The sequence below is a fragment of the Morus notabilis genome, unplaced genomic scaffold, assembly GCF_000414095.1.
Source record: "Morus notabilis unplaced genomic scaffold, ASM41409v2 Scaffold93, whole genome shotgun sequence".
Classification (NCBI taxonomy): domain Eukaryota; kingdom Viridiplantae; phylum Streptophyta; class Magnoliopsida; order Rosales; family Moraceae; genus Morus; species Morus notabilis.
The window spans coordinates 21,115-44,852 of NW_010364330.1; the positions used below are offsets into that span (position 1 = coordinate 21,115).

The window sequence follows — 23,738 nt, forward strand, 5'->3', positions numbered from 1 at the left end:
ACATGATTGGTTAGATTCTTAAAATAAGATTAGATAACATGATTAGTTAGATATCATTTATGATACCAAAAATTAAACAATTGATCTGAATCCTTACCTTATAAGCCTGTGTGTAAAAACTAAGGTATGAGGAATCCACTTTGCTAGGAATCACGACCGTAAAGTCCATTGATTGAAAGGGAGGAAAAGGTGGAAGCAAGTAAAGAAGAATCATTTTAGGCCCCGTTCATTTCGTCGATTCGAGTTTAGAATTCGAGTTTTATTACAGTAAAAAGCTCTCAGAAACAGTCACATTTAACTTTTTTGCTACAGTAAAAAGCTCTCACACAAAATCACATCTCAACTCGAATTATAAACTCGAATCAGCGAAGTGAACGGACGGTTGTTTGATAAGAAGGAAAAAAGATAACATAATTAAAGAAAAGCTTCCCCTTTGTTTTTAGTATTTTCACCTAAGTTATTCAACTTCCTTTCCTTCAGGTTTTTCTTTCCTAATTTCATTAAATACAACCTTAATAACCATAAGTCCCAAAGCCTCCATATATAAATATTTATATATATATATATATATATATATATACGTGGGATTAGTATTTATTAGATTTAGAATTTGAAGATATTGACAAAGTGGATTTTAGAAAAGTATTCTGATATCTCCTTAAAAAAAGTACTTAATTACGGTCCTAGTGGTCCATATGATACGATTAATAATCTAATGGTGTTCCAACTCGATCTGCATGGACAGGCTAGCAATAGATGAGCCCCATGTGGGGAAAAGTTTCATTGATTTGATCGGGATAAGATATATTAGGACCTGTTTGGTATATGAGCTCAAATTAAGATTCAAATTAAGATTCTTAATTGTGATTTTGAAATATAAATTTTTTATGAGAAAAAAATACTGTAACAGAACTAAAATTATACGTTTACACTGTAGCAAAACCCATATACTAAACATACACTTAGTAAATAAAGAATGAGAAGCTGACAATAGGTACTATCAGTTGATATGATATATGAGTTGTAATTTTTACATTAATTGGTATTTAAAACATTGTCATGTTAATTAATGATGAGATATTCATCTACCAATAAAAAAAATAACAACTCACGTGTCGTATCAATTGGTACACGAGAATTGAGATTAAAGTTAGTGTCCTTAACATTATTTTTAAAAAATTACAGGTAAGAGTTTTGTTTTGAGCTGTCACTTTTTTAATGTTTCGGATATTTTTACATTTATCTTCTCAACGTGTGGAGGTTTAGCAACTCCCTCCCCCCCTAAACTTATAATTTTAACAATTTACTCCATTACTTGCAAAACTTCAATGTGTCTCGTTCTATTGATGAGTTTGTTAAATTGGTGAACAAAAAGTACATGGATGAAAAGTTTTAGACTCTGTTTATTTCATCAATTCGAGTTTAGAATTTATATTTTTGCTATAGTAAAAAGTTTTTAAAAATAGTCGCATCTACCTTTTTTGCTACAGTAAAAAACTCTCACATAAAGTCACATCTCAACTCAAATTAAAAATTTAAATAGCGAACTAAACGGGCCCAATATTTCAATTCAAACCATAACAAATCTATCAATTTCCTAATTTCAATCTCTTAAAACTATTAAAAAATCCAAATTAAAATATTTACATCAGTTTTATCAATTGAAAGAGTAACTTATTAAAATTAGAAGCTTATAGGATAAATTGTCAAAATCTTATAAGCTTAAGGATTAATGTATAGCATATACCATAATTTTTAATTTTGATATGATTTCAATTGAAACATTCAAAAACATACAACTTTTCTTTTTTTAAAAGGGCCACTACCTTTCATAGAAAACTCAAAAAACAAAAGGAAAAAAAAAAAAAAAAAAAAAAAAAAAAAAAAAAACACGATGACAACATACACGTCATACAAAACGTCATAGAAATTTGGAAGCATTATGTTCAAATGCACCACGCGTTAATTGGGCCCCATAGCTCGTGGGCTTGTGCCGTTAGAATGAAGATTGGTTCATTGAAGTCGAGGATGAAGATTGAGAATTTATATTTGCACCCAAAAAATTTAATAGATGTGCTCATTAATTAATATTCATTTAATAAAGATTTAAAAAATTTATTCTTTTATAAGTATAATTTTCATAATACCTATTTAACCCTTTCATACCCCCATTTATTTAATCTTGATTTAAGTTATAAAATAATATAATCTCTTTCAACTATTAATGTTATATTTTCTTTTTTAAAATTTGTGCAATTCTCTTTACTCATACCATATTGCTTCCCATGTTCCTAGTCTATTCAACAAGAGTATCTCTAGAACTGAAAACCTACAACATATATATTAACAAAAATAAATAAATAAAATAATATGTGAATAATGAATTCAATCTTAACATAATTACCATTTCAGCGTTGAATACATTAGTGTAATCCATTGCAGAGCTATTTCCAACGTTAGCATCCTATATCACTAGAAACAAATAAAACATAGAGTAAATAGCATAAATTTATATTATAAGGAGTTTTTAATTATTAGAAATACATACTTTAATATTTATTGGCTCTTCAAGAGACATACTTTCAATTGTTTTTGTTTCAATTAAAACGTCCACTGAAATTTTTAAAGAATTTGATGGAGAAAGTTTAAGGTTTACGGAGATGAAATTAGGTTTAATATGAGATATGGATTGTGGGGAATATTTTCGTTTGGCTAGTGGGTGGATTTTTTTTTTTTTTTTTTTTTTTTTTTTTTTTTAAAAAAAAGAAGCACAAGCCACGATTCTCACGCTATCTTACTGGGGGATATGTTTCTTTATTGCTTAGAAAAAACACTTTCCTATTATATATAGTTAATTTTGGTGTATGAATAATATTTATTTTTATTTACAATTAATGTGAGGGTATGTTAATGGGTTTTATGTATTTTTATTGTAAGAAAAAATTATAATAAATGTAAATTATAAATTAATTGGGGTATTAATAAATTTGATTGGGGCAAATACAATTATTCTTTTTGGTTTTGCGGTTCAAGTGAAGGACCAAAACATTTTGTCATTTTCACACTATATAAATTTCGGAAAAAAAAAAAGAAAAAAAATACAAAAGTTACAAGATGAGCGGGCCCACTCTGAACTCAATCAACCATACAGAGATTTCTTAAATGAGATAATTACACTACATGGTAGGGGTTAAAAAAAACTCCAACAACCCAAGGAACCAATCATCCTTTTTCAGTTTTTCCTTTAAAAAAAAAAAAAAAAAAAAAAAAAAAAAAAACCAAAAAAACCAATAATTTATCCAACAAAAACCATTAAAATAAATTAATTGGGGTATTAATAAATTTGATTGGGGCAAATACAATTATTCTTTTTGGTTTTGCGGTTCAAGTGAAGGACCAAAACATTTTGTCATTTTCACACTATATAAATTTCGGAAAAAAAAAAAGAAAAAAAATACAAAAGTTACAAGATGAGCGGGCCCACTCTGAACTCAATCAACCATACAGAGATTTCTTAAATGAGATAATTACACTACATGGTAGGGGTTAAAAAAAACTCCAACAACCCAAGGAACCAATCATCCTTTTTCAGTTTTTCCTTTAAAAAAAAAAAAAAAAAAAAAAAAAAAAAAAACCCAATGAACCAATTAATCTATCCAACACAATCCATTATAACCTGAAAACTAATTCGATTAAGAGATTAACCCAACCTGACAAATAATTAAGTGGGTTTAAGTTGAGTTTTTAATTCTTAACCTAACTTAACTCGAACTCACATAATCTATTTTTACATTTATAAATAAATATTTTTCACCTTATAAGATATTGTATTTATCTTATATTTTACATTAATTACTTAGTAACTTATTATGTTTTATGTTTATGAGTTTTCATTATTGGTTGTTTGTTACTTTTTAACTTACGTATTTGAACTTGTTTTGCATATATTTTTTTATATGTTCTTTTTATAAGGTACAAGTTGAAAGCACGTGCTACGTTAGTGTATTAAACATATTACATTTTTTTAATACAAATTTCAAAATTTATTTATTAAACTTATTATTCCTTAAGAGTTTAGTTTAATAAAAATTAAAAACAATAATAAATTTTAAATTAGAAATAGGAACAAAAAGATAAAAAAAATATGAAAATGTTTTAGAAAAAAAAAAAGAAAAGAAAGGAAAAACTGATGGTATGTGTCAAAAAGAAGAAGAAACCTTATTATAATGACACATGTCAAAAGAAAAGAAAAACTTTCGGCTCTTTTATATATGCAAAGATTTTACTTCTATGTTGATTTATAACTTATGAGATAATTCTCAAACTTTATGAGACTAATATTATTGATAAAATTAACTTTTTTTCATATATTTCTTATTTTTAGCTAAATGGTTATCTTTATTATTTTTATTTTTTACTTTTTATTTTTTTAATTCTTCATTATATTCAACCCACTCAAATTTTAATTGGGTGGGCTGATCAGGTGGGTTAAATTTGAAATCAACCTACCTAAATTTAATTGGGTGGGTTAAAAAATTTACAAAATCCATCCAAATCCACCGATGTTCATTGTTCACCACTACTACATGGTAAAATTTCATATCTTGAGTTAAAATTTAATAAAGTTTTCATAATATTATAGATATAGCAAAAATGACATAATCATTATCGTAATAATTTCACATTTTGTACTATATAATGATATAATCGTTATTTTAATGATATTCAAACAATTTTTATCCTCGTAATATTTTAAAAGTTTTGTTATATTTGAACTTTACTATTGAAGTTTTGTTATACGGGTAAAGACCCTTCTTCAATTTCATATTATCTTCAGACGTTTGAACGCGTAATTGTGAAGTTTACTTCGCTTTGAATATCATAAGAAGAAACTTGATTGAACTCAAGGGCCAATAGTATATGAAAGTGGGTGAATACCAAAGATGTTTTAGATAGTTTTTTATTTACAATAATGTTTCTCTTTGAAAACTTATACTAATCCCAATTAATGAAAAATACAATTCCTCATCCCAAGCTTTAAAAAAATAATAATAACATGTTAATTAAATAATACAGCAAATTCTAGAGAAGTAGATGGAAATTTTGGGGGTAGTATTTTTTGTTGTTTAAAATATTGTTAATACTCTGTATTATCATAACCCATGTCTTGCATTTACAGATGCATTGACAAAAATATTTCAAAAACATAGATAACTATACCACTTTACCCATGTCTTGCATATGTATGCCATAAAGTTCTCCTAAAGATATAAGAATTTCCCATATATAGATAACTATACCACTTTTCTTAGAAATATATGTTGCTCCTTATTTCTATTGAGAACTATATATTTAAAAAAAAAACTATGTAAAGCTGTCGATGTTTGCTGTCTTGATATTTATATCTTTCAAATGATGCATACATTTATGTAAATATATATAATTACTTATTTATTGGATATATTATTCATAGTATATAAATATATATTTGTGTATTTCATTTGTTTTAAAAAAATCATAAGAAAAAAAATCTGTCTTTATATATTTTTAATTAAATAGCCTCAAAATATGAAATAAATATATATTACATAAAATATGTAATCAGACATAATGGATCTATAAACGTCATTAATGTCTCCTCTCCCTTCTTTGCCCAGAAAAACTCTAAAAAGTCAAATGATTAATTGTGTGTGTGTGTATATATAATTATCATCAGCCCAAGAAAAAATCACAATATGCTACATGTGGGAGAAGATTTGAATTATCAGATTTTGCTTAGTACGGTTTAATAGAGAATTAAATTAATGTATTTAATTGTAATTATCTCTCCTAGGATTCTTCTCTAAAATAGGATATTCTGTTAATATATTCCCTAAGCTATTTACCCGATTTTGTTAGATTTGTTAATATTAGTTACCGGATTTTTGTAACTGATTGATTCTCTTGTAATCCTACAAATACCTCCTCACATCAATGAGAAGGAAGAAGTATATATCATTTTCATTATCTAATATGGTATCAGAGCGTCGGTTCTAAACCTCCTCCCACCTCTCTTCCGCAAACCATAACCGCCGACATCACCATGGCTGCTGATCCTCAGATTATTGCCATCCCCAACCCAGGAAATCCAACCCAACACCTTCAACTCAAAAACATCTCCCATCAATCCATTATCAAACTGACCTCCACGAATTATATCGCTTGGAAACTCCAAATTGAGACCATTCTCATCGGATATGACCTCTACAAATATATTGATGGATCTCATCCATGTCCTCCTCGCACCATCACCACCAACAACGTTGAAGCTCCCAATCCAGATTTTCTGCCATGGATTCGACAAGACAAACTCCTGTTTGGAGCCCTTGTTGGTTCCATCTCCCCCTCACTCATTCCTCTCATCCAGCAATCGGCCACTTCCCGCGCTGCATGGCAGACTCTTGCCAATACTTATGCTCGCCCGACTCGTGGTCACATAAAGCAGATAAAGGACCAAATCAGGAGAGCCACCAAGGGCTCTCAATCCGTTTCAGACTACATGCAGTACGTCAAGTGCCGGACTGATCAACTTGCAACCGATGGATCATGAGGACATCATTGAGAAGATCTTAGAGGGTCTCGATGATGACTATCGTCACATTGCTGATATAGTGGAAGGTAGGGACACCCCCATCTCGTTTGACGAGCTTCATGAGAAACTTATCAACAGAGAACTGACTCTTCAGCAGCCGCAAGCCACCTCCTTCCCGCATCCTGCCACGGTAAACGTTGCGTCGACCATGTATAATGGTTCACACCGCTCCTCGTCAAACCAAACGCAACCTCCTTACTCCGCACCTCGACAACAGCCCTCTCAACCTCCGCAAGCCGCTACTCGCCAGCAGAGGCCTTATCTCGGCAAATGTCAAGGATGCCGCCAACAGGGCCACACTGTCGCTCAATGTCCCCTATTTCAGCTAGTGCCCGTCTCTTCGCAAGGCGCGCCCGCCTTTTCGCAAGGCGCGTCACGCTCCTCGCCCAATGGATCAGATTGGCATCCGAAGGCACATGTCGCCACAGCATCTGGTGCCGAGACCCCAACCTGGCTCCTCGACAGTGGGGCATCTCACCATGTCACTGCTGATCTTGGCAACCTATCGCTTCACGCTCCATACGATGGGTCTGACGACATCGAAATCGGTGATGGTACTGGGTTACACATTTCCAAAACTGGTTCTTCTTCCCTTAAAACATCCTCTCATACCTTTCAATTACATGACGTTTTATTTGTTCCTAACATGAAAAGAAATCTTATTTCGATATCTCAATTTTGCAAAACAAACAATACATCAATTGAGTTCTTACCATCCTCTTTTCGTGTGAAGGATCTACTGTCAGGGGCAATACTGCTGGAAGGACAACCTAAAGATGGTGTGTATGAATGGCCGACCTCGCATCTCGCACCTCGTCCTTCAGCCCACTCTAGTGTCAAAGTGTCTTCCAGTGACTGGCATCATTGTCTTGGTCACCCATCAGAGTCAACACAACGGCATATCGTTTCCAAATTTGGTCTAGCTTTAGATACTTCTCTTTCAAAGCACTTTCATTGTAAAGACTGTTTCTGCAATAAAAGCCATAAATTACCTTTTTCTCAATCATCTATTGTGTCTACTTCTCCTCTCCAAATTATTTATTCTGATGTGTGGACCTCGCCGATTCATTCTATTGATGGCTACAAATACTATGTCATCTTTGTGGATCATTTCACTCACTACATATGGCTTTACCCCATTAAGCGTAAATCTGATGTTGTCACTATTTTTCCTCGATTCAAAGCCCTTGTTGAAAACTTCTTTAAAAAGAAAATAGTCACCTTCTACTCAGACAATGGGGGGGAATACATGGGTCTTACCAAATCCACTGGTCTCGCCACATACTTATCCACAAACGGCATCTCGCACCTCACCTCGCCACCTCACACTCCAGAACATAATGGTCTCTCGGAACGTAGACACCGTCACATTGTTGAAACAGGTATTTCTTTTCTCTCTAAAGCCTCTTTACCACTCACCTTCTGGTCATATGCCTTCTCAACTGCCACCTAACTCATAAATCGACTTTCCACACCCACCCTTCATATGTCCTCTCCCTATCATAAACTCTTTGACTCACCACCCAACTATTCTAAGCTTCGAGCTTTTGGTTGTCTGTGCTATCCTTGGCTTCGTCCATACTCCCCTCACAAACTCGCCTCTCGCTCAACCCCTTGTGTCTTTCTTGGCTACTCTCATACTCAGAGTGCCTATTTATGTTTTGACCCAATCACTCAAAAGCTTTACATCTCGCGTCATGTTCGTTTCGTCGAGTCTGAGTTTCCAATGTCTAAAGTCGATCCACATCTCGCCTGTCCTGATGATTTGACATGCAACACCAGGCTCCCATAACATGTCATTCTCCCGGCTTCATACACAACATCTGAAGATTGTTCCAGTGGCTCTTTACCAGACGACTCCAACACACAACTGAATATGGTAGAACAACAAGCCTTGCCCCTCGCCCTACCTTTCCCTCTTCCTAACCCACCTCGCACTTCGCCTACTCCCACAACCACCTTGCCACCTCTACTACCCACCCCAATACCTAAACCTGTAACTTGCTCTTCGCCAGCTATCCCTTTGGCCTTCCCCCCCCATGTCCAAGCCTCAGAAAACCCATTACCAACACCCTCGATCCGCACCTCACCTATTGTCACCCATTCCCGAAACAACATCCATAAACCAATCACAAAACTTAGCCTCTCGGCCCAACTCGCCTCCGAAATTAAACCCACCTGTGTAACTCAGGCCATCAAAGATGGCAGATGGCGACAGGCGATGTCCGAGGAGTTTGATGCCTTGGTTCGTAATCGCCTACTCCCACAACCACCTTGCCACCTCTACTACCCACCCCAATACCTAAACCTGTAACTTGCTCTTCGCTAGCTATCCCTTTGGCCTTACCCCCACCTATCCAAGCCTCAGAAAACCCATTACCAACACCCCCGATCCGCACCTCACCTATTGTCACTCGTTCCCGAAACAACATCCACAAACCAATCACAAAACTTAGCCTCTCGGCCCAACTCGCCTCCGAAATTGAACCCACCTGTGTAACTCAGGCCATCAAAGATGGCAGATGGCGACAGGCGATGTCCGAAGAGTTTGATGCCTTGGTTCGTAATGGCACTTGGGAATTGGTACCTCCCAATGGTGTGCAAAATATTGTGGGGTGCAAATGGATTTTTCGACTTAAGCGTTTACCTGATGGCTCTGTAGACAGGTACAAGGCTCGCTTAGTGGCAAAGGGGTTTCACCAACGACCAGGAGTGGACTACCATGAGACGTTTAGTCCGGTTGTAAAGCTGACCACAGTTCGTCTCGTCCTCTCGCTTGCTGTCAGCCGAGGTTGGGACCTTCGTCAGCTCGATGTCAACAATGCCTTTCTCCAAGGCACCCTCACTGAAGATGTCTTCATGGTTCAGCCTCAAGGTTTTGTTGATGCCGACAACCCATAACATGTATGCAGATTGCGGAAGGCGATATACGGTCTCAAGCAAGCTCCTCGAGCTTGGTACAATGAACTTCGCCAGTTCCTTCTTGCAGCTCGCTTCTCGAACTCAATTGCTGATACCTCCTTGTTCATTCTCAATGACAAAGGTATCACTATCATGTTACTTGTCTATGTTGACGACATCATCATCACAGGTAACAATGCGAGATCAGTTCAGGACTTCATCAAGGTCCTCGCTCGTCGTTTTTCGCTCAAAGACCTTGGCACACTTCAATACTTTCTTGGTGTTGAAGTTGTTCCTAGCCCTCAAGGTCTTCTCCTCTCGCAGTGACGATACATAGCCGACTTATTGGCTCGAACAAAGATGACTGATGCTCCCCCTGTCGCAACTCCGCTTGTCACCTCGCCCATCCTTACACTTCAGTCTGGTACGACTCTTACTGACCCAACTGAGTTCCGAGCTGTGGTTGGGAGTCTTCAGTATCTTTCTCTCACTCGTCCAGATATTGTCTATGTGGTCAATAAGCTTTCACAATACATGCATCGTCCGACTACCGACCACTGGAACGCCACCAAGCGACTTCTCAGATATCTATGCGGCACCATTGATCATGGCATCATGTTACATCACCAGTCGCCTCTTGCTCTCCACGCCTACTCAGATGCCGACTGGGCAGGTAACAAAGACGACTTCACCTCCACCAGTGCTTACATTGTATATCTCGGGCGAAACCCGATATCCTGGAGCTCGAAGAAACAACGTACAGTAGCTCGCTCCTCGATCGAGGCCGAGTACCGGTCTGTTGCCTTGACGGCTGCCGAGGTGAGATGGATTACCTCTCTTCTCAGCGAACTTGGATTCATATTCTCACAACAGCCGGTAATCTACTGTGACAATGTGAGCGCAACAAATCTCTGCTCCAATCCGGTCTTCCATTCTCGCATGAAGCATGTGGCTCTCGACTTTCACTTCATTCGTGAACAAGTTCAAGATGGCATCCTACGAGTCACTCATGTTTCTTCGACGGATCAACTAGCAGATGCACTCACCAAACCACTACCCCGCACGCGATTTCTTGACTTGCTGATCAAGATTGGTCTCTCCTCACGGAGCTCCAACTTGCGGGGGCATAATAGAGAATTAAATTAATGTATTTAATTGTAATTATCTCTCCTAGGATTCTCCTCTAAAATAGGATATTCTGTTAATATATTCCCTAAGCTATTTACCCGATTTTGTTAGATTTGTTAATATTAGTTACCGGATTTTTGTAGCTGATTGATTCTCTTGTAATCCTACAAATACCTCCTAACATCAATGAGAAGGAAGAAATATATATCATTTTCATTATCTAATACGGTTGACATTAGAGCCACCATGTTATCTCCACTTGCACATTGAAGAATAAAATTTACTATTCTTTGACTTGTAATTTTAAATTACGAAAATAAGAAAGGATATATACAAGAGGCTTTTGACTTTAAAAAGGGGTTTACACACTGGAAAATGAATCGTGTACGTTTCACAAAATTAGTTAAATATGTAATGCGGCTAAGATCAATAATTGAGGAACACGTACCAGCCGCAATTTATAAAAAAAAAAAAAAAAAAAAAAAAAAAAAAAAAAAAAAAAAGATTTATGATGTAGATAGTAGGAATGTAGGATACACCATGCAGTTTTTTCTTAATATAAAAAAAAAAGGATTCAATTTGCAGTTTTATATATAATCAGTCTCATCCATATTCAGTTTCACACAATACAATGTAAATTGGAGTGCAGTTTTGTAAATTAAATATCAAAAGACATTGACCTACTTAATTTGTAAGTTTGAATAATAAAGTTTGAATAGAAATTTTGTATAATTATTTTTTGTATAAGAGAAAATACTATAAAAAAAAAGTTTGTACTGTTAACAAATGGGTTAACGAGTCGTAGTTCATGGAAAGTTTGTATAATTAATCTACAGACCTGAAATGTTGAGGCAAGTTTTGTTGTAAGCAGTACGATGAATCGACTTCCTTCTGTGCATCTGTAACCATTTCTTAATAAGGCTCTTGGTCTATGATGCATATATAATTCAAGTGGCAGACAAATAAATTACCGGAATCACGCGTTATAATTTGTTAAATTATAAAAACTTTCATTCGAGAAAAAACCCATTCTTAGCGAAGCAAAACTGACGTTTTTTGTTTTGTTTTGTTTTTTTGTTTTTTTTAATGTGGGATTAGTAAGAATGATATCAGCAAATAAAAATCAAATTAACTTGAGTTTTTTTGTCTGCTGCAGGTGAATTGCATATGATATATGTTGAATGTCAAATGGCTGACTTTGGCACAGCAAGATTGCGGCGTTTCGCAGCGCAAGTGGTGTTCCATTATGGCATGCATCAGAGACAGTGAGAAGATCGGCAAATCGCATAAAATTAAATATAAGAAGCAATGGTTATTCTAAGTAAAATTAAAATTAAAATTAAAAAAAAAAAACTTTGAAGGTAAATTATTTACTCTATTTTGAAGTCAATTCATTTAACTCGAATTACATGAATTAAAGGGGAGGGCTTGAATTCGAATTTTTCACTAATTCAAATCTGGATTTAACTTAAATCATGTTTCAAGTTTCGCTGTCAAACACGAATTTGAGTTAAAAAGATAACTCAAGTGGAAATTTTAATTGGAGTTGATGACAAGAAATTTGTAGCAATTACAATCTCTCAAATGAAAAACAGTCTCATCTTATTTAACGGTCCCGTTCATTCACCGATTCGAGTTTTATTATAGTAAAAAATTTTCAGAAACAGTCATATTTAACGTTTTTGTTATAGTAAAAAGTCACATTTCAACTCAAATCAACCAACTAAACGGATCATTTTGTAGAACTCCATTTTGCACCATCTTATACTTAGACAACTTCTACGGTGAAACCCCAAAAAACTTTTACCTGGAGAGTTCTGCTTTTTTATCATTAAATTATTTTTTTTAAGTCAAATTTATAGCAAGAACAATTTTGTATGACATGTTATAAATTTTTAATACGGATCAACACATAACTAACCTTTAAACATCCTAATCCAGTAACATGCATTGTTTTAAGATAATTTTACCATCATTATTCATTACACATTTAACAACTATTATATTACATGTTAATCGAATGCGGTAAATTACAGGGGCTTTAGCGTCAACGGATTCAATGCAATTTGTACGGATTCATCGAATAAAGTTGTGTGACCGCACGAGTTCTTCTATGTCAAAGTACTCTTACGTACAATATGATATAGGCTTAGTTTGATTTTTTTTTTTTAAATCAATTTTTGCGTGATTTTAGTGTTTAATAAATTTCTTTAAAAGTGTTTTTTAAAAAGTTTTTCAAGAATTTACAGCTAAAATCAGAAACAATCTAAAGAAAACTTTAATTTTTAGATTGTGCGATAATCAACATAGTACAATTAATAAAATTTTTATAATACCCATAATACTCATAATAAAATTTAAAATTTACAATCTTCCCAATATAAAATTCAGACTCATAATATAATATAATATAATAGTAATATTGTAACAAATAATATCATAATTATATTAATAACTCTAATATTATTATTTTATCATATAATATGATATTATAATAAAATAATATTATAATTATTTTAATAATATGATAACATAATATTTTCTAAGAAAATCCTTGGCTTAAAAATACATGAATTGTATTATTTAAGGTCTGAAATTTTCTCAGTCATTACAAATATAATATAATCTTATAATTCTAATATTATAATATTATATATTATAGTGTATATTATATAATATATTTGTTTAATATAACTGAAATATCTTATGTAATATTATAATATGTTTTATAATATTGTCATTATATTAACCATTTTAATAATATTATTATATTCTATATCATATAATATGTTATTTAATAATAGTTTAATTTTATTATATTAAATATAATATTAAATATACATTATATTATAATTATATATATTATATTATAGTATAATATAATATAATCATTATTTTTAATTATTTCAATTATTATTTTAATAATATTATTATATTCTATATCATAATTATATAATATATTATATAATAATAGTTTTTGTATTATATTAAATATAATAATAAATATATATTATACTGTAATTGTATATAATTTACCAAACGCTATTACACTGATTTTGGAACTAGCATAGCTACTATAATTATAATTTACCAAATGCTCAGCTACTTTTTGTAACAGCTGATTCTTCTTTCAGCACAACTAAAAGCAATTTTTTTAAAATCTACAGCACTACCGAATTAAACCATAAAGAACCAATTATGGAAAATATATATAACTGGCAAACTAGCACTTTCTTTATTGTACTTTATTAGTTCAAAGAGGATCCTTCTACTACTTTATTAATGGTGAAGAAGTAGTCTCGTTTTGGAGGACAAATAAAAAAACTAGTAAATAATGGCTCAACTAATGCTCCACTCTCAGCAGGGCCCTTCTAAAAATAGAAATATAATTAGATGGTCACTTTCTGCTAATTATATATCCATATATGTGATATGCCTTTTCATCAGATGTATCTGCTCAAAATAGCAAGACTAAATCTTAGTGGGGACATGTTTAATTATATATATATATATATATAACTGGGAAAAAAATAACAAGTTGTTATATTCAGAAAAGCACAGATAATCAGATATACCCCACTTCTGGCCTTTTCTAAAAGCACATTGTAAAGGATTTAAGCTTATCTCTGTATCTTGCTTAAAAAAAAATCAGAAATATCTATGTAGCTTAAGAATGTATAACTTTTTATAGGCTGTCCCCAAGACACTACAAAAATAAAATACAATAAAATAAAATAAAAGATTTTTCCTTACGAAATTAAATAAATTCATACGGCAAAAGAGCTTTCTATCGACGAAAAATTATCACTTTCTTCTTTAAAAAAAAAAAAAAAGTTATCACTTTCATCTATAGAAACGTTATATTATTATTGGGTCTGATGAAGACTATTTTCCATCAGAAAAACTCAATTAATTTGCTCAAGTACATAATTCATTCCTGCATTGTCTTTAGGGCTTTGTTTCTGGCAAATTTTTTTCCAAAATTTCATGACCGTAAAGTTTAATGTGCCATGTAATTATCGGACCAATTATATTAAATTTTGAATATCTCGGCCATCTTGATATTGAACAAACTCTTCCGCTCTCTCTCTCTCATTATCGTTCTTCATCTATCTCTCAATCTCAATCTCACTCGAATATATCACTCTAATTATTCTCATATTTTTCTTCAAATGTTTTCACAAATATTCCTAAGTTCGCTCCACTATGTGCTGTTGGCCTGACGTTGCAATTCCCTCATGCATGCTTCACAAACTCCGCCCAAAATATTTTACTTCAAAACTTCTACAAATTTCTCTGTAAAAATTTTTTGACTCAAAATCCAATGTTAATTTTCAGAGATTTTTTAATCCACATTGCTCTTCTTTTGCGGATCCTTTTTCCAAGTATTTTTAATAACAAAGGATTCAATAATATAACGGAAAGAACCTAATTCAATTATATTCGAGAGATGGATTGAATTTCACGCAAATCACACCGTAAAGCATAGCGAATTAACTAGAAAAGAACCTACGTATAGATAATTATAATTAATTTGTAGGTATATCCATTCAATTAACGGAATAGGTAACATCAAGTTTCATTCGACCAAAAAAATGTAGACCTTTCATACTAGGATAGCTGTCGCACTCTGAATTTTTCCGCATACTTGCAAAATATTATTGTATGCTTCTGCTTGGAAACCGCGTGCAATTGTTGACCATACTTTCCATTGGAATATCAGACACAAATTTCTCATTTGATCACTTTTTTAGGACGTCTTAGCCACATAAAACGAGTACCTTAAATAGCGACATTTGCCAAGTGTCTTCATTTCGACAAATTAAAAATATTTTAGTTTCTTGGTAATTTGTCTTCTTTCTATTTACCCCTTGTTTTTGTCGCATCTAAATGTACTCTTATGTCCAAGGTAGAAAGAAGGAGAAAAACAGAGACTATGACCAAATTAGACGCATAAAAGCTATTTAAGGTAATCACGCAAATAAATTAAAAAAACAAATTGAATAGAAAATCGTACACGGAAGGGGGGGACGTAATTTATAAAAAAAAAAAAAAAAAAAAAAAAAAAAAAAAAAAAAAAAAGATAACTATTTATATCTCCTTCAAGATCCATTGTAATTTTATATTTTCCAATAAAAAAAAGTATTGATTTGAGGTAAATAAAATTTTTTTTTTTATTGAAAACTCTGTTTATATAAGATACTAATATAGATGGAGACCCATTAACGCGGTGAACACTATTTAATCTCCTCCCGCCTTGAAGTGATCGAATTATAAGCATTATTAGATACATATCGTACGTGTTGACTTGTAGGGAAATATAAATAAATAAAAGAAGAATTTCCTGAATAATGGACGTCATGTAATTTTATTAGAAAAGGTCTGGAAATTCCCAAGATAAAAAGTGTTTGTGGTTTACAATTACAAAGACCCCATTCCAAGCAACATGTGGTCCATCGAACTGAATTATTAGAAGTACTAAAAAATGGGTATTCAAAATTTTCCATGTGTTCATCCTCTTGAAAACATTCTTTTTAATGGAATTCATGAAAGCAAAAGAGTTATAACTTATGTGGTCTAGCATTTTCTGGAGACTTTATCATTACTTCATTAGTTTCTTAGTCTTTTTTTTTTTTTTTTACCCCTTTTTTAGATTGGCTTCTTTGTATTGCCTTGTTTGTTTTGCTTACTTCATTGTTTCTTAATCAGAGGCAGAACTGTAGCTTTGCTCTAGGTGTAGCTTAACTGTGTTGTGTGAATGTGGAAAATTAGTAGAAAATAATAAAAATAAAAGAAATACATTAGGGTGATATCAACAACGAATTTCTTATCTTTATTATTATTTTTTTTAAAAATCGTTATTGTATATGCTATTTTATGGTATACAAACTGTTAGGAAAAAAAATCACGATATAAAATTCTTTATATCTCTTCATAGCTTGCTTAGCCTATTAATATGGATTTGTTTCTTTTCATTTGAGGGAATTATTAAGAAGTCTATTTAACTAGTACTACTGCAGCTACGTAAATTTTGGTTTTTTTTTTTTTTTTTTTAAAACCCCCAAAATAGGAATTCTTTGTTTTGTCCTTCTTTATAAATACCAACGGTGGCGATTACAACCCGGAATTAGCAAAGTCTGTCTATAATCAATGATGCCTAGGCGACTCTCATACAAATTAATTCTTCACTAAAAAGTAAAGAAATAATAGCTAAGGAGGAATGGTACTTTGGTTATTTTAATTAGTTAGGAATTGTCTCGAGTCCGGTACCGGACTAAAACGACACTTGTATATTTCTTCTTTCAAAACATGTATATTTACCTTTAAAATGTGTATATTTTTACTTAAAACATATACATTTCTTTTTATGCTAAAATATACAATATATATATTTTAAGAAGAAATATACATGTTATAAAAAAATATACATATTTTAAAGAAAAAATATACAAATATTGCTCCGGTCCCGTACTGAACCGGAGACTTGGCCTAATTAGTCATATATAGTAGCATTAAAAAAAAAAAAAAAAAGAAAGGAAGAAAAACTCTTGTGAACTATGAGAAGACTTTATGAAAAAGTTGACTTAAATTATAATCTGATTATGAGGGCATATAGGTATATGCCATTAGATGCCCCTAACTATTCTTAGATTACAGAATTTTCCACACATATAAATATTGGTCTAGTCTCCAAATCTTACCTATCATTCTATCCTTTGGCACCAAATAAGCAGCAGTACTGGAGAAAATAAAAGTATCACCAATTCTGGTCTCTTCTTCTGTCTCTCATCTTCCATCTTAAGAAGATAAAAAAAGGTCAGTCTCTGTTCCCATTCTTTTTTGATACATATCAATGCTCTTCTGATCATTTATAAAGTTTTTCATTTATGCCCTATGCTAGGACCACATCAAGGTAGATACCTTATACAGTGTATCTTTATGGTTGGGGCGTTGGGCAATATATTTTCTCTTTTGCAGTTCTGGGTTTCTTTTCGCCTTTTTAGTTAAAGTGCTGGTTATGATGGTACGGCACACTAGCTAGCTCACTGTTTCATTGGCCAATAGAAGTCCTTTAGTTTGGCCCGTCTTCTCAAAAAATTAAAAAAAAAAAAACAAAAAAAATACACTTTTAACCAATATAATTAGAACACCCCCTTGGAGAAACCCATGACTTGTAGTTCTTTACCTCTCGATCTCTTTCATGATCAACACAAAATCACAAAAAAAAAAGAAAAAAAGAAAAGAAGAAGAAGAACAAAAACGATGGGCAAAAGCTACAGGAAAATATGGTTCCTCCAAAAGTTCGTATATAAAGGGAAATAATTAAACGCTTTTGCTTACCCTTGAAATTAGTTTTAAGTAGCTAGGTTTTGGCTAATAATAAAGCCCTGTTTGTTTATAAATTTAAATTACAATTTAATTTTTTTTATTATAGTATTTTCTTTTATAAAAATTTAAATTTTTGTTTAAATTTACGAACCAAACACGTAAAAAATCACTTATTCCTCCTAACTTTCACATATTCTATTAGTCATTTGTTCCAATATATATTTGTTTGGGAGGGATGCTATAAATTTTCACAAAATACAAACACACACTATACATTTTATGCATTAATTCTAACCTGAATTAGTACATGTATAAGCTTGTACCTTGAGAAAACTTGTAATCATTTCTGCAGACTCCAGGATTTATGAAGCTTCTTTTTTAAAAAAAAAAAAAAAAAAAAAAAAAAAAATTTCCTGAAAGGTGGAATTTATGAAGGTATTGAATAGACTAGTTGCGACTTTCTTTGGATGTTATGGGTCTGCAGGTCAATAAGGGTTGGCCCATGACTTTTCCTTTCATTATTTTGTTTTCAATCCATCCAGACAAAGCATTTAATTTCATCACTTCTAAGCAACAAGTTTTTACGCGATAATGCAATTATTTTGTTTTCTCTATTGTTTTTAGATCTTTATTCTCTCTCTCTCTCTCTCTCTCTCTCTCTCTGAGTTGTCTTAATGTGAAATAATATTTTAAATTTGGTATTGCCGTTTTAGCACGGGATAGGGAGAAAGCGTTAGTCAAACTTCGTAAATAATAATAATTTAAAAAAAAATTAAAAAAAACTACGTAAAATAATAGTAGTAGTAGACACAATAAAATATATAAGTATCCTTTTTAATACTTCATTTTTGCCAGAATATTAGCTAGTAAATTAAGCCCATTTATTTTGCTGATTTGAGTTTAGAATTTGAGTTTTATTACAGTAAAAAACTTTAAAAAATAATTATATTTAATTTTTTTATTACAATAAAAAACTCTCATATAATATCACATCTCAACTCAAACGGACGTTACTTTGTTAGCAAAGTAGTTGATCCGTCAATTCCGTCGGAACCTTCGAAAGAATAAAATAAAGCAAAACAAACAAATAAAAAAAAAATCTATAGCTATGTGACGTAATCAATCAACATTATATAACTATACAAAAAGTTTTTCCTGACACTGACTTTATGAATATGAGTACCAATTATCGGAGTGATTTAACAACATGGGAAGAAAAGTAAACTCCATCTTGTATTCTCCCAAGTCCAAAACTTTGACTGATATATTTTCTTTCCTCTTGTTTTCATAAGAAAAATGCTTTTATGGCGCCAATAATCACAAGAAGTAAAACGGGAGAACTTACAAGCTCTAATATTTGTGTTGACCACCCCTATTTCATAAATTTTAATTTCTCTCTCTTTATTTGTTTGTATTTCAGTATATAATTTAATTTAACATATACGTTACCTTCAGCAAATAAATAAATACATAAATAACATATACAGCTACATATTGATTTTATAACAATAATCATTTCCCCCTTGGCTTGAATACAAGAATATATTCGTTTTGGGAAAAAAAATAATGAAATAAAAATCCTGCCAAATGCCAAAATCCGCTCCAACAAGATAAAAAGACAACTGGAAAACAAAACAACCCCAAACAACGAACTCAGAAAAATATACCATAATAATAAATGCACTTATTATTATTTCTTATATGAGATTCTTATCCGCATCTTCTTCTTGTTATTTAGGAAGGAAGACTGAGACTAGGGCTTATTGATCAAGCTTAACTCGCCATGGCCGGCGAACAACTAGGAGTGCTAAACGCACTCGACCTAGCAAAGACTCAATGGTATCATTTTACTGCAATCGTCATAGCAGGCATGGGCTTCTTCACAGACGCCTATGACCTCTTCTGCGTCTCTCTCGTGACGAAGCTCCTCGGCCGGATATACTACACCGACACCACCAAGGAGAAGCCCGGGACGCTGCCCCCGAACGTCGCGGCCGCCGTCAACGGCGTTGCCTTCTGCGGGACCCTCGCGGGCCAGCTCTTCTTCGGGTGGCTCGGCGACAAGATGGGGAGGAAGAAGGTCTATGGTATAACCTTAATTCTGATGGTTGTTTGCTCCATAGGCTCGGGGCTGTCCTTCAGTGACAACCCGCAAGCTGTCATCGCCACGCTCTGCTTCTTCCGGTTCTGGCTCGGCTTCGGTATCGGCGGTGACTACCCTCTCTCCGCCACCATCATGTCGGAGTACGCCAATAAGAAAACTCGCGGTGCTTTCATCGCCGCGGTGTTCGCCATGCAAGGGTTTGGAATTCTCGGCGGTGGGATTGTCGCTTTAATCGTCGCAGGTGCCTTTTTTTTTTTTGCTTCTTTTTTTTTCTTCTTTTCCTATGTTTTCAATTTTTATTTCCTGTCTTTTTTTTTTCTGTCCCTAAAAATAAATATTAGTTATAATAATAATAATTATTATTATAATTATAGATATACACGCACACATATATCTTGAGAAAAATCTTGGAAATATACATGTTTAATTTGAAAAATAGAACGTCATCTTTGCAACTTAAGACCAAAAAAAAAAAAAAAGCACATGTTTTCCTACATTAAAAAAAAAGTCGAATGTTTTTCTCTTAAAATATAAAAAAACCAAATTAATCATTTTAAGGAGATGTTTATTACTATTCAATATCCGCTTAGAATATGCTTTACTTAGCAATTCATTAGTTAATATTGTCATGGAAAGAGAGGATCTCCATTATTAATTTTGTTTCTTAACGACGCATTATTAATTCTTTAATTTTGGAAAGAAGTACTTATTAAAATTGTTAGTATTTTTCTAATAATAATCCTCCTCAAATCCTTTCAAAATTAAGCAGGGTTCAATCTCAATATTGCTTTGATTAGTTCTCTACCAAGTGATGTTATTGACCATCAGATAAAAAAAAAAAAGTGATGTTATTGACCAATTACTCTTGATCAGGTGCGTTCAAGAACTCATTCGACGCCCCTCCATACAAAACCGACAGAGAGGCCTCTCTCGTGCCTCAAGCGGACTACGTATGGCGTATCATCGTCATCTTCGGAGCCTTCCCGGCGGCCCTCACCTACTACTGGCGTATGAAAATGCCCGAAACCGCCCGTTACACCGCCCTCGTCGCGAAGAACGCGAAACAAGCGGCCGCAGACATGTCCAAGGTCCTACAAGTCGAACTCCAAGCCGAGGAAGAGAAGGTTGAGAAGTTCACGTCTCGTTCGGGCCAATCCTATGGCCTTTTCACCAAGGAATTCGCTCGCCGCCACGGGCTCCACTTGGTCGGAACCACCACAACTTGGTTCCTCTTGGACATTGCCTTCTACAGCCAAAACCTCTTCCAAAAGGACATATTCACCGCCATTGGGTGGATCCCAGCGGCCAACACCATGAACGCCATTCAAGAGGTCTACAAAATCGCCAGAGCGCAAACCTTAATTGCACTCTGCAGTACCGTTCCCGGTTATTGGTTCACCGTCGCGCTCATCGACTACATGGGCCGTTTCGCAATCCAACTCATGGGCTTCTTCTTCATGACTGTCTTCATGTTTGCCCTAGCCATTCCATACAACCACTGGACTCAAAAGGAGAACAGAATAGGGTTTGTTGTTATGTACTCTTTGACCTTCTTCTTCGCCAATTTCGGGCCTAATGCGACCACGTTTGTCGTTCCTGCCGAGATTTTCCCGGCCAGGCTTAGGTCTACTTGCCACGGAATATCGGCAGCGGCCGGGAAAGCTGGGGCTATTGTAGGGGCTTTCGGCTTCTTGTATGCCGCTCAGAGCACAGACAAGACGAAGACCGATGCGGGTTACCCACCGGGCATTGGTATAAAGAATTCTTTGATTATGCTTGGAGTGATCAACTTCTTTGGAATGTTGTTTACGCTTTTGGTGCCTGAATCCAAGGGAAAATCTCTTGAGGAGTTGACTGGAGAGAATGAAGATGGTGATCAGGAGATGGAACAGCCGAATGCTTCTTCGAGAACTGTTCCTCTTTGATCAGTAACTGATGATGAATATATATATATTGTTTCCATGGTTTGTGAAATTTTATAATTTAAGGTGTTTCTTTTTATCTTTTTTTTTCCTTGTTTTTTAAGTTTTATTTATGATAAAGCAATAATGGATGTAGATATATGTTTTGAAGTGCTTCAATACATGCAGAAGCAGCTACACCGTGTGCTTAATTTTTGTGTTTTAATTATCAATTGTATTGTACTGTACTAATTGTATTTTGTCTTAATACAAATTAAATGAAATGTTTGGATTCTCACACATAGCTAATTATATTTCTCTAGCTATTTTCATGAAGCTTTATGTGTGTATATATATATATATATGATCACTTTGAATACATAACGACATATAAATCTGTACACATTGTTTTTTTTTTCTCTTAGATAATAATACAACTTGTAAAAAGCAAGACAATATATCCGATCGAAAACTAATCAACTCGTTTCCATCATCCTGCAAGAACATTAAAAAATAAAAGAAAGAAAAGAAAATTACAAACAAATACATGATTAATAAATTAAAATCCGGAATATCAACTGATCATGTAAGCAATTACAAAGTGGATCAGCAGCCTAACTTTAAGAGCATATCTTTCGCATTACAATGTATTTGACTGAGAAAAAAAAACTTTTTTATTTTTAAAAATGGCACTTTAAAAATAGAATTAATCCCACTTGTTCACCTTAAGTTTCGAGATCGTTCTCACCTTATCCCTTAAACTTTAAAAATGTTCACTTTACTCCCTGAATTTTGAATTTGTCTCATTTAAACCATTTTGTAAGAATTTCTGTTAAAATTAAACAGAAAAAGGGAGGTAGTACGACCATGCGGTTTTTATCTGTTTGTTTTTAATTAAAATTCAAATGGAAAGACCACTTGACTACATTACTCTCTATGTTTTTTTTAACAGAAGTTACAACAGAAGGAGTTAAGTGGGAAAAATTCAAAATTAAGGGGGCAAAGTGAGAGTTTTTAAATTTTCGGGGTAGATTGAGAATGATTCTAAAGTGCAGAAGGCACCATTAATAATAATGATTGTTGTAAGGTAAAATGCTGAACCCTAAATAAGACCTTGGATGGGGCCCACATGCCTTAAATGAGAACACAAAATGATCAAGTACAGCCCAACCCTAGACGCCACGTCAGTAGACAACTTTCTTAGAAGTCGACCGCTAGAAAGAAGTGAGGCATATTAAAGAGGTCGACTACTCAAAAAGGATACAAAAGACAACATGAAGCTCACTGTATCCACAATCATAGGCGCAAAGACTTCTATGAACGTTTATGAAGTCGAGGCTACACAGGAGATGAGATCCGTGACATTTGTCCCTAGATTTGTTATTTGTAATTCAAATATATGAAGTTTAAATAAGGAAACCGTCCTGACTGATTGTAATCTCTATCTTTTGGGAAACTATCCCAAAAGATAAGGGAAATATTCTGAATTCAAATAAGGAAAAGGATATTGGCAGTGATTATGAGTATAAATAAAGAATTATGAGTCAGAAAATCCCTAAGTCTCATTCTGAGCATTAATGCGTGTATTCTCATTTAAAGTAGTGAATTTCCTCTACTCCCCACAGTAGATGTAGCTCTCAAACCGATGGTGAATTACTATAATTCTCGTGTGCACTTGTTGTTTAATTGCTTTTAATTGTGTTTTAAATCCATTTAATTCGCGCAAACTGTTTAGAAATTCGTT

General features: G+C 33.4%; 1 protein-coding gene across 1 annotated transcript; it reads left to right on the top strand.

Moving 5' to 3' along the window:
• The first annotated feature begins 17,315 nt into the window (after window positions 1–17,315).
• LOC21404276 (inorganic phosphate transporter 1-4) lies at window positions 17,316–22,294 on the top strand. Its single transcript, XM_010106429.2, has 3 exons — window positions 17,316–17,476; window positions 19,728–20,334; window positions 20,967–22,294. The coding sequence occupies exons 2-3, from the start codon at window positions 19,773–19,775 to the stop codon at window positions 22,016–22,018; spliced, it is 1,614 nt and encodes a 537-aa protein (XP_010104731.1). The 5' UTR covers window positions 17,316–17,476; window positions 19,728–19,772; the 3' UTR covers window positions 22,019–22,294.
• The last annotated feature ends 1,444 nt before the right edge of the window (window positions 22,295–23,738 follow it).